At 39.4% G+C, this 13,216-nt stretch overlaps 1 protein-coding gene across 3 annotated transcripts in view; it reads left to right on the forward strand.

The window, feature by feature from the left end:
* Positions 1 to 6,870: 6,870 nt before the first annotated feature.
* The window catches only part of gabrg2 (gamma-aminobutyric acid type A receptor subunit gamma2), a 94,645-nt gene continuing 88,299 nt past the window's right edge, over positions 6,871 to 13,216 (forward strand). The window contains exon 1 of one of the 3 annotated variants that reach the window (XM_061898618.1): positions 6,871 to 7,342. In XM_061898618.1, the coding sequence (XP_061754602.1) occupies positions 7,212 to 7,342 (131 nt within the window). In that variant the 5' untranslated portion in view covers positions 6,871 to 7,211. The remainder of the gene's footprint in view (positions 7,343 to 13,216) is intronic. The other 2 variants (XM_061898616.1, XM_061898617.1) reach the window with 2 other exon arrangements.

Here is a 13,216-nt window from a genome sequence, read left to right on the forward strand (position 1 = left end):
AAAAAATGAAAAATAAAACAAGGAAAAGCCAAATATTCTGTATGTCCTTATGGAAATAAACAGTGATTGTTGGCAGCCATTCAGGCCCGCCATGTGAGCCAATACTGTCAGCATCAGGCAGCCACATTTACAGGTAACAATTCATTTCTAACAGTTACTCTACAACACTGTAACTGGGTTTCAGAGGGGCATTTAAAGTCAATAAATGGATTTACCAGAAAGTAAGGCCTTAAATGGCATTAAAAAGCATTAAAAAGTTACACAATTTTAGGACTGCAATGATAGTAACAAGTCAATCAATTGAACAGTAAATGAAAATGAAATCAATAACTTTGCGATCATCGATAATTATCTACATCTTTCTGCATGTCTCTTTTCTCCAGCTGCGGCTTGCAAAATGGATACAAGAGTTCTCGTAAGGTTTGGTCCGAAAGCGTGAAAAACTACAAAATAAAACGCCACTGGGGGCCCTAACTTTGCCATTCTCTGGTCACTGTAGGCGTGTAGTCCTTGACTGTGACATCATGTCATGTTCATAAGGAAGCTGCACTTCTTTCATACGCGACTCTCTCAGCTGTCTCCACTTCAAAACACATGAGCTATTGTAACTTGGCTATTAGCAGGTCTGGTGACACACCTCACGTGACCTACGGTGGCCTACAGTGGTCAAACAAGACAATTGTCAAAAGACCACAACTCGTATTCGCTGACATTCAAAGTAAATTAATAACCGTTCCTTCAGCTGCCTGACACTTTATATACAACTTTCTATCTATTTTACCCACTTCAAACAACTTAGAGCAGTGGTTCTCAACCTTTTTTCAGTGATGTACTCCGTGTAAACATTTTTTACTTCAAGTACCCCCTAATCCGACCAAAGCATTTTTGGTTGAAAAAAGATTATAAAGTAAAATACAGCACTATTGTCATCAGTTTCTGATTTATTAAATTGTATAACAGTGCAGAATATTGCTCATTTGTAGTGGTCTTTCTTGAACTATTTGGAAAAAAATATATCAAAATAACTAAAAACTTGTTGAAAAATAAACAAGTGATTAAATTATAAATAAAGGTTTCTACACATAGAAGTAATCATCAACTTAAAGTGCCCTCTTTGGGGATTGTAACCGAGATCCATCTGGGTTCATGAACTTAATTCTAAACATTTCTTAACAAAAAATAAATCTTTAGAATCAATATTTATGGAACATGTCCAAAAAAGAATCTATCTGTCAAAACTGAATATTGCATTGTTGCATTTCTTTTCACAGTTTATGAACTTACATTCATATTTTGTTGAAGTATTATTCAATAAATATATTTCTAAAGGATTTTTTAATTGTTGCGATTTTTAGAATATTTTTTTAAAAATCTCACGTACCCCTTGGCATACCTTCAAGTACCCCCAGGGGTACGCGTACCCCCATTTGAGAAACACTGACTTAGAGGGTGTAAAATACAAAATCTTCAAGATGTTTAATCAACTCAGCCCATTTTTAATACATCTAAAGGATGCAATTATCGTTTTATGATGTGACTTTTCTTCTAAAAGAAATCAATCACCCATTTCCAAAGACATGCATATTTTGCATTCATAGAATGATGTTCCTTCATTACTCTATAAAATATTTTAACCATGTTTTTAATTGTATTGTGATTGAAACAAAGTTTGGGGCTATCAGAGGATATGCATTTTTACAGCATGTTTTAAAGAGATGTATTAACATTTCAAAAATGACTTCTGAGTATGTTATAGTGATCAAGTAATTTCCTACTTAGGGGGCTTTGTGACTCTATTGTTAAAATTAGGATAGTTGGGATTTTGCTATGGTTTATTTATGGTTTATGTATGACTTTGAATGCACAAATAAAGAAAAACATATGTATTATTGTCCTTCATTAGGATTGCGAATCCATCCATCCAATTTCTACCTTTCAGGGTCACAGGGGGTGCTGGAGCCTGTCTCAGCTGCATTCGGGCGGAAGGCACCGGTGTACACCCTGGACAAGTTACCATCTCATTGCAGGGCCAACACAGAGAAACAGGCAACATTAACACTCACATTCACGCACTAGGGCCAATTTAGTGTTGCTAATTAACCTATCCCCAGGTGCATGTCTTTGGAGGTGGGAGGAAGCCGTATTACCCAGAGAGAACTCACACAGTCACGGGGAGAACATGCAAACTCCACACAGAAAGACCCCAAGCCTGGGAATAACACCTGGCACCTTCGTATTGTGAGGTGCATGCACTAACCCGTGCATGCACTAACCCATGTTCCACCGTGCTGCCAGGATTGCGAATGATAGGCAAGATTAAAAAAAATAAAATCAGATTCCCTTAGATATTTTTTCTACATCCTGTGAACATGCTGATGCTGTGGCAAAAGATAGAAATTAAACACATGTCGATTAAATGGGGAAATGCGAATTTCAGCAAAAATGGCTGAATGGCTAAATTTTCAAAACCTATTTAAAGCTCAACATGGCTTTAAACATGACTTGTTCTGCAACTGGTGCCAGTGCTATCAAAACGGATATGAAAGACTTTGACTCTTGTTTGATTACTCAATTTATTATCACAACCCAGGAGAGTGTGAACTAGCCCTTCACGCTGCCCAGTCTCAGAGGTGCCGGTGGACTGCCACCGGCTTCGGCTGCTGCCCGCTGGAGTCACAGGAAAAATAATCCCCTTAATAAATGAATAGACGTACTCACAAATATGAGTATGAATATTTAGCATTCAATGCATTGGTGAAAAATTGAATTTTGTGTCCCTGCCTATATCTTTTTTACAATGCTGAAATCAAACGTTGGCAAACTCTTAACGACACAATCGTGTGTGTTGCCAAAGTCTTCACAGCATGAAGAAATGTGCACTGCCAGCCATGAATTTGGCATGAGGCAGCCCACATTTCCCCATCAACGCCAGTCTTTAAATATCTCAACTAGGCCAAGAAAAAAAGTCTTACGCCAGTTTGTATGCGTAAGCAAACTCTATACATGAGAGCACAAATAAACAAAACCACTTTCACACAAATTGACAATACATTGTTCAATGGAGTGCTGACTGGATCCTGACTCTGCTGCCATGGCTTTTGTAAACATATTTTTTCTCCAAAAATAACCAAAAAAATAAAAGGAAATATTCACCTTATAATTTGTACATTTTCTTGTAACAACACCATGTGGTTCTGGTCATTTGACTTGTTATTCCATCCTTCTTCAGTATGAGTCAGGGAGTCCTATCAGTACAGTGGAGAGTACGCGACAACAAGAGCTGTCCATGGTGCTGAAAGGTATCGCTGTCTGCCTGTCGAAGAAATAGAGCTGTCCGTGGTCCTGAACAGTTCAACTGTGTGTCTCTGATTACGTGTACACTGCAGGCCAAAGTGGCCCACATCAGATTTTTTTTTTTAAATCTACAATTTTTTTTCCAGCTGACTGTTTGCACTGCATATAAAACACGATCTTTAACACATTTATACATGCGCACTGGCCCCTATGTGGCCTCAATGTCACTTGCGTGCAGTTCAGTAAAATGAAAACATAGGACGTTGACCGGATTTATTAAATGAACAAGTAAGTCACCACTACTACTAAAACCTAAAACAAAAGTCGCGACACCTTAAATATTTGTGTATGTGTTTTACGTGAAAATAAATTAAAGTAGTATAATGTGTAAATGGGTAGTGTAAAATATGTTAAGTGGAGCAAACACGGACATCAGCGTGGATCTACGTTTTTTTTTGTTTTACCTCACGTAAGCAAATCACGCAAAGTACATAATAACATGCAAGCAAACACGCCACAGCGTCAATTGTGCCCCCCCCCCCCCCACACACACACCCTCTCCTTCTTGGGTCTGGGGGGGGGGGGGGGCACATGTTCGGTGGCCACGGATGACACACTGGCTGTCCAAAGTCGGGACCCGGGGTGGACCGCTCGTCTGTGCATCGGTTGGGGACGTCTTAGTGCTGCTGACCTGTCTACGTTAGGGATGGTCCCCTGCTGGCCCCACTGTGGATTGGACTCTCACTATTATGTTAGATCCACTATGGACTGGACTCTTACAGTATTATGCTAGATCCGCTTGACGTCCATTGCCGGGGGTGGGGGGTCCCCTCAAGGTTTCTCATTGTCCTATTGGTTTGAGTTTTTCCTTGCCCTGATGTGGGATCTGAACCGAGGATGTCGTTGTGGCTTGTGCAGCCCTTTGAGGCACTTGTGATTTAGGGCTATATAAGTTAACATTGATTGATTGATGGATTAATTGAATTACCGTCCTTCAACAATCGCTATTTCTCCTTCATAAAGCCTAGTTTTGCGCACTATTGATTGATTCAGTTGTCGAAAAAAAAACTTTGCTCACCGAAACTGGATGTTGTGACAAAGTATCCACTTCCGCTGGCGGGCAAGGTCTTTTCCCACGAACGCAAACGACAAAGCTCGCCCAAAGCTGATGAAAAAGACACCTGTAGGTCACATCGCGTTTTGACTTAAGTCACATTTAAAAACATCAGATTCCAATCGGATTCAGACTACCTCCTGATGTGGCCTGAATCTGATACGGAGAGATCAGATTTTTTGAAGCACTGGGAATGTACTTAGACTGGTGAAACAAAATCTGTTCTGTGTCACTTTCAGGCAAAAAAAAACAACACAGATTTGGTGTGCAAAATGAAAGTAAACACTTATAAGACACATACAACATAATTTAGATTTGCCAATCAACCTATCCCGATGTGCATGCCTTTGGAGGTGAGAGGAAGCCAAAGTACGTTTGATTATTTACATTAGGTTATTTATAATCCGGGGAGATGGGATGTAAATGGAGGAGGGTATTAGTAAAGTGTTGAAGTTGCCTGGAGGTGTTGTTTTAGAGCGGTTTTGAAGGAATATAGAGATGCACTTACTTTTACACCTGTTGGGAGTGCATTCCACATTAATGTGGCATAGAAAGAGAATGAGATAAGACCTTTGTTAGATCGGAAACTGGGTTTAACGTGGTTTGTGGAGCTCCCCCTGGTGTTGTGGTTATGGCGGTCATTTACGTTAAGGAAGTACTTTGATATGTACTTCGGTATCAGGGAGGTGTAGCGGATTTTATAGATAGGCTCAGTGCAAGTTGTTTTACTCTGTCCTCCACCCTGAGCCAGCCCACTTTGGAGAAGTGGGTTGGAGTGAGGTGTGATATGGGTTGGAGGTCTAAAAGTAACTGGACTTGTAATTGTAATGTTATTGTCGTTTTTTTTACACTTACATGTTGCGGTTAATAGTAGTCTACCTTTATTTGTCATTATTTATACCTTCTGAATAAATTATGTGATCATTTTCACCAGTCAGTACATTGGTGTTAATTTTCATTCTATCAAGATATAAAAATCAAATCACAAGACGTTGTTTATGTATTTTGCGCATTTTATTCGACTGATACACTAACGTGTCTTTTTTTTTTTTACGTATGTAGCATAATCTACAAAGATAAAAATAATTGCTATTGCGACATCTGGCTGACACATTTAGAAAAGCAGTTTCTTTCATTCCAAAATTTTGGCTCATTGATACTTAGCAAACTCCTCCTGCGGGCCGGATACAACCTGTTCACAGGCCTGATCCGGCTCGTGGGCCGTACGTTTGACACCCCTGCTCTAACCACTAGGCCACTGAGTAGGTCATTGGCCCTAGTGTGAGAATGTGAGTGTGAATGTTGTCTGTCTATCTGTTTTGGCCCTGCGATGAGGTTGTGACTTGTCCAGGGTGTACGCTGCCTTCCGCTCGATTGTAGCTGAGATAGGCACTAGCGCCCCCTGTGACCCCAAAGGGAATAAGCGGTAGTAAATGGATGGATGGATGGGCTACGTCAGCGATGTAGCCCCTGTGAACTTTTTTTTTAATTCAAGTACCCCCAAATAAGAGCAAAACATTTTTGGCTGAAAAAAAGAGATAAAGCTGTAAAATACAGCACTATGTCATCAGTTTCTGATCTATTAAATTGTATAACAGTGCAAACTATTGCTCATTTGTAGTGGTCTTTCTTGAACTATTTGGGAACAAATAAATTAAAATAACTAAAAACTTGTTGAAAAATAAACAAGTGATTCAATTATAAATAAAAATGTCTACACATAGAAGTAATCATTAACTTAAAGTGCCCTCTTTGGGGATTGTAATATAGATCTATCTGGATTTATCAACTTAATTCTAAGCATTTCTTCTTAAAAAAAAGAAATCTTTAACATCAATATTTATGAAAAAAATCTTGCTGTCAACACTGAATATTGCATTGATGCATTTATTTCCAGTTTATGAACTTACATTCATATTTTGTAGAATTATTATTCAATACATATATTTATAAGGATTTTTCCATTGTTGCTATTTTTAGAATATTAAAAAAAAAATCTCACGTACCCCTTGGCATACCTTCAAGTACCCCCAGGGGTACGCGTACCCCCATTAGAGAACCACTGCACTAGGCCACTGAGTAGGTCATTGGCCCTAGTGTGAGAATGTTGTCTGTCTATCTGTTTTGGCCCTGCGATGAGGTGGTGACTTGTCCAGGGTGTAATCCGCCTTCCGCCCGATTGTAGCTGAGATAGGCACTAGCGCCCCCTGTGACTCCAAAGGGAATACGCGGTAGAAAATGGAGGGCTGGATGGGCTGTGTGTACACACTTTTGTCCACATGGAGTGCTGAATGCACACACACACACTGTGAAGCATAGAAAACATGAAAATTAACTATTTTCAATAAATTGAGTGTATCGTTTTAATCAAGTAGCATGAGATTTGCTTGTCGCTTCTATACGGTGCGTGTGTGTGTGTGTACGCGCGCGTGTGTGTGTGAGTGTGTGCGCGTGGTGAAATCACGCGTGTGTAGATCCGCGCTGCGGCAGCGTGCCTGGGCTCCTCTCGCCTCCATCTGCATTGACACCGGGGCTGCTTCACGTCCTCTCACCGGCTTCATTGCGGGGCCCTGTGCGTGTGCGCGTGAACGTGCGCGTGTGCATGCGCGCCCTCATCCACCTCGCGTTTTTGTGTGCGTGTTTTTTTTCTTCTTTTTCTTTTTTTTTTTTTTTTGGTGTGTCCGTTCATTTTGTCCGATCTCGCCCGGGCGCTCCAACCCCGGTTAGCGCGATGCACTGAGAAAAAAAAAAAAACAAAAAAAAAAAACGAGACGGACATTTTTTTGCACCGCGAGACGAAACGATGGCGATGATGACGATGATAGCTTCTTCACCAAACGTAGCCTCCAAATGTTCGACGGCCATGGCGAAGCCTTCTTCCCTCCCCGTCAAGCTCTTCCTCTGGCTCTTTATTGCCGTCCATCTCCCAACCAGGTAACATTCCGACTCTCTTTCTTCATAGTGAGCTAGCTTAATTTAGCATGCACCTAGCCGCGGATGCTACTAGCCAATTTGGCACTGTGGTGTTTATTTCACGTCACTTGTAATTCAAACATTCATGATGCGTGGTTTATTGCTATCAGAACGACCCCCCAAGTAATAAAATAAATAAAAAAAATAAAACCGAGGAAGGCGCTACATGGCCAGTCCTGGCTGTCATAATGAATATTTGAGGGCTGTCGGTGTGGAAAAATAGCACACACGCAGGGCTAAAGAGACGCTGCATTTAAGCCGTTTGCAAGGATCAAGAGTATTTAAGTCAAAAAGGCTCTTACACACAACCTTAATGGCGACGTGAGAGCGTATTGCAGCGAGTGGACGTTGAATAAAAGCGTATTATATTATTCCAAAATGGCAGACAGCTACATAGAGGATGCAACACACCACATATGCCCATGTTTTTTTTATTTTTTTTATCATTCTTCTTCATTCTTCAAGTGCACTGTATATATATATATATATACATATATATATATATATATACATATATATATATATATATATATATATATATATATATATATATATATATATATATATACATATATATATATATATATATATATATACATATATATATATATATATATACCGTATTATTCGGACTATAAGTCGCAGTTTGGCCGGGGGTGCGACTTATACTCGGGAGCGACTTATGCGTGAAATTATTAACCCGTTACCGTAAAATATCAAATAATAATATTTAGTTCATTCACGTAAGAGACTAGACAAAACAGATTTAATCGGATTTAGGGATTAGGAGTGACAGATTGTTTGGTAAATTTATAGCATTTTCTATATGTTATAGGTATTTGAATGACTCTTACCATAATATGTTTCGTTAACATACCAGGCACGTTCTCAGTTGGTTATTTATGCGTCATATAACATACACTTGTTCAGCCTGTTGTTCACTATTCTTTATTTTTTTAAATTGCCTTTCAAAGGTCTATTCTTGGTGTTGGGTTTTATCAAATACATTTCCCCCAAAAATGCAACTTATACTCCAGTGTCACTTATACATGTTTTTTCCCTTCTTTATTATGTATTTTCGCAGGTGCGACTTATACTCCGGAGCGACTTATACTCCAAAAAATACAATATATATATATATATATATATGTATATATGTATATATATATATATATATATATATATATATATATATATATACACACACACAGTGGGGCACAAACGTATTTAGTCAGCCACCGATTGTGCAAGTTCTCCCACTTAAAATGATGATAGAGGTCTGTAATTTTCATCATAGGTACACTTCAACTGTGAGAGACAGAATGTGAAAAAAAATCTGGGAATTCACATTGTAGGAGTTTTAAATAATTTATTTGTAAATTATGGTGGAAAATAGGTATTTGGTCAACCATTCAAAGCGCACACTGATGGAAAGAGGTTTTGGCTCAAAATCTCACGATATATGGCCCCATTCATTCTTTCCTTAACACGGATCAATCGTCCTGTCCCCTTTAGCAGAAAAACAGCCCCAAAGCATGATGTTTCTACCCCCATGCTTCACAGTAGTTATGGTGTTCTTGGGATGCAACTCAGTATTCTTCTTTCTTCAAACACGACGAGTTGAGTTTATACCAAAAAGTTGTACTTTGGTTTCATCTGACCACATGACATTCTCCCAATCCTCTGCTGTATCATCCATGTATCCATTTTGGTATAAACTCAACGCGTTGTGTTTGGAGAAAGAAGAATACTGAGTTGCATCCCAAGAACGCCATACCTACTGTGAAGCATAGGGGTGGAAACATCATGCTTTGGGGCTGTTTTTCTGCTAAGGGGACAGGACGATTGATCCGTGTTAAGGAAAGAATGAATGGGGCCATGTATCATCCGATTTTGAGCCAAAACCTTCTTCCATCTGTGAGAGCTTTGAATTGTTGACCAAATAGTTATTTTCCAACATAATTTACAAATACATTCTTTAAAATTCCTACAATGTGAATTCCTAGATTTTTTTTTCACATTCTGTCTCTCACAGTTAAAAGTAAAAGCAGTAATCGTTAGATCCCTACCTGTAAGCATTCCCCAACCTTTACCATTTAGTTCCGGGATGATTCAATAGTGGTCTGCAGGGTGACGAACCTGCCGTGATCTCATAAAAAGGCATGTGTGTGCATTTGACTTGCTTCGACGTTTGGAAAATGTCATACGTGATTCACAGCATGAAACGCTTACGTAAGACATCAGAGGCTCAGGTCCCACTCTTTCATTAATATGCTACTTTGTGACTCATTGGCAGTTACAATGTGTTGTGATGTCTGAGTGCATCACTCAACGTAAATGGTAAATTGGTTGAACTTGTATAGCACTTTTCTACCTTCAAGGTACTCAAAGCGCTTTGACTCTATTTCCACATTCACCCATTCACACACTGATGGCGGGAGCTGCCATGCAAGGCCCTAACAACGACCCATAAGGAGCAAGAGTGAAGTGTCTTGCTCAAGGACAAAACGGACGTAATGAGTTTGATAGAAGGTGGGGATCGAACCGGGAACCCTCAGGTTGCTGACACGGCCACTCTTCCAACTGCTCCACGCCGTTCAACAACGCTCCACTCACCGCACTCGTATCACTTTTTTCCGCACCAAAGATTAATTTATACATGACGACACGTACACACCCGCCAATTTAGCAATTTTGGGCTGAAAAAAGTTTATTGCGACCAATGCTGCTGTTTGAACAGCCATTGGACATACTGAACAGCAATTTCTTCATAGAGCATAGTGGAAATGTAGTTAAACTGTCCTAGAGCCAAACTTCCCCATCATAAATTCTCACAAAATTATATGAGGTATCTCGTAGGGATAGGCAACTTTCACATTTGAAAGTACCATTTTTGGGAATCGGTTTTTGACGGCCCTGATGTTTGGTATCGTTAATGTATGTTTTCATGTGGAAACGAATGTACATTTGTTTGGAAATAAAATCTTATTTTTTACACAACATTTAACACTGAGCTTATAATGATAACTAAGCTATTAAGTTGACATGTTGTTTTCTTAAACTCAGTTGTCGTAATTGATATTAATAAAAATTGTGTTCCATTAAACGTTCGATCAATTTTTTTCTTCCTCATCAGCAGAAAATGGAAGTTGTGAAGCAAGGTTCAAACCTGCATGGACAAAGGCACTTACTATTTAGCAACTGGGCAACACAGGAAGTAATCACTGATCAATGAGAGTGGCATTTTAATAGGCTATCAGGTAACAGTATCAACTATCAAGGTTGGCTGCGCCATCTCGTGGTTGATTCCTGAATGAAAAGAGAAACTAAACATGAGTGCTTCAGAGAGCGAATAAATTGTTGATAAAACAGATAAAGTCACCTTGACAGTATGGCAGTTTTTTGTCAGACCAATGTGATCTGTAAATTTTGCAAGGCGCTTGTCCCCACCAAGACTGTTAATACCACACCTCCTGGTACCAAGCTTGCAGAAAATATATTTTTCTCAGGTTTCTCTATGTTTACATTTTCAAACGTTGCACTATTTTGTTATTAGAGTTATATGATAACCGTCCATCCATCCACCCATTTTCAACCGCTTGTCCCTTTCGGGCTTGCGGGGGGTGCTAGAGCCTATGTCAGCTGCATTCGGGTGGAAGGCGGTGTACACCCTGGGCAAGTCGCTACCTCATCGCAGGCCCAACACAGATCGACAGACAACATTCACACATTCACACACTAGGACCAATTTAGTGTTGCCAATCAAGCTATCCCCAGGGGCATGTTTTTGGGGGTGGGAGGAAGCCGGAGTACCCGGAGGGAACCCACGCAGTAACGGGGAGAACATGTACGGTAACCGGTACTAGTTAAGCTACGTGATATTAATGAATCATAAACGATATTATACCGCCTCTAAAAATTACCGGTTCCCTTTTTTTCCTAATGGGCATGACGGCGCGCCGTAGGAGCATGTTCGGCAACGCACAATCATGGAGTACTTACAGGCAGATCCAGTGTGTAAACAGAAAAGGGACAATGGACACATTTTGGCTTAAATAAAACTAATAATAAAAGTGAAGCTATAACACTAAAATGCCACTTTGCAAGAGGTGCTTTAAAATATAGCTAGCTAGCTAGCGGCTAACGTCCATCTGCCGTCGGCAGTGTTTTAGCTACTTCTAAATCACTAATTTTCGCCTCCATGGCGACAAATAAAGTACGTTTCTTACAAGTATCATTCCTGCAGGTTGAGGAATAGCTCAACATGCTTCACACAATAAGAGGATACAATAGCTAACCGGCGTCACCGCTAACAAGCTTGCGCTCTACAATGTAAACAAACACCATAGGTTGATATACACCTGACATCCTTTGTAGTGATACCAGGTACAAGGGCGTGTCTAGTCGATACTACTATGAGTACATCGATATTTTTATCATCACAAAATCGTTTTTCCTTTTTCTTCTATTTATGTTATGTTTATAAACTCAGGAAATATGTCCCTATACAGATGAGGACTTTAATTATAACCAATGTATGATGCTGTGACAAGTGGGTATCTGATCGATACCAAAATGTGTGTTATCATCCAAAACTAATGTAAAGTATCCAAACAACAGAAGAATAAGTGTTTATTACATGTTAACGCAAGTGTAGATGGAACATGTTAAAACAGAAAAGTATCGAATTGTATCAACAATTATCAAAATACATTTTGGTACGTGTACCAGTACCAAAATATTGGTATCATGACAACCCTGTGTGTTACACTTTATTAAGTATTTGTTACATATTCCTTATTTTTTGCACCTTAATTTTAAGAAGTATTGTTCAGTGTTTAATGTGATTTTATAACTACTAAATTAGAAGAAAATGATTGCTGAGGGATTATAATCAACGAAAGATTAAATTTTAAATAAAAATGTTTACATTTAATAAATGTTTTGCCTCGTCCTTGTTTTCGATAGGTAATAAAAAAATAAGAATTAATCAATACTGACTGATATAAAACACTTCCATCCATCCATCCATTTTTTACCGCTTATTCCCTCTGGGGTCTCGGGGGGCGCTGGTGCCTATCTCAGCTGCACTTGGGCGGAAGGCGGGGTACATCCTGGACAAGTCACCACCTCATCGCAGGATATAAAACACTTATATATCCTAATGCAGTTTCCAGCCATACCGCCCAGCCCTACTCATTTGCAAATATGTATTTATTTCAGTTTGTACTACAGTTGGTAAGGTTGTTGTTTGTTAGCGTGCGTGAAGAATGTGTGAAGACTACACTCCCAACCTGATACAGTAAGACCTGATAAGTCTGAAAGAGAAAAAGATGATACAATATGGTCTGCTCACATCTGCTACCTAGTGGTTGTATGAGCCCACTGCAGGTAGTTCTGGATAGTCCCATTTTTTAATGCTTCAGTCACACACAGGTTTCTAACAGTAATGAGGCAAAAATACAACCTTTCCCACTGTATGTATGTTGCCATAGTCAGAAAGTAGTCTATTGGTATTAAGTTGAATGTGCCAGTCTTGTCTTGAGCCCTACAAAGTGTTTATATTGTAAGTATTGTACTTACTGCACACCAGCTGTTTGATTGTAACGTGCATTTTAGTTGTAGTTTTGATTGCCACATTTGGAGTCGTAGAAATTGCCATGTAAAATCGCAAATACTAATTTGTTGCATGTACTCTTTATGGCATATCCAATTAGCATCCAGTTAGCTTGAAAAGTGGAAGCTTATTTTTGACCACTTTTGATCAGGCATGCGTTTTTTTTTTGTCATGATCCTTCGAGGGGACATACATTTATTGTGGAAGTTGGAAGTGTA

This window comes from Nerophis ophidion, linkage group LG04 (genome assembly GCF_033978795.1).
Source record: "Nerophis ophidion isolate RoL-2023_Sa linkage group LG04, RoL_Noph_v1.0, whole genome shotgun sequence".
NCBI classification, from domain to species: Eukaryota; Metazoa; Chordata; class Actinopteri; order Syngnathiformes; family Syngnathidae; genus Nerophis; species Nerophis ophidion.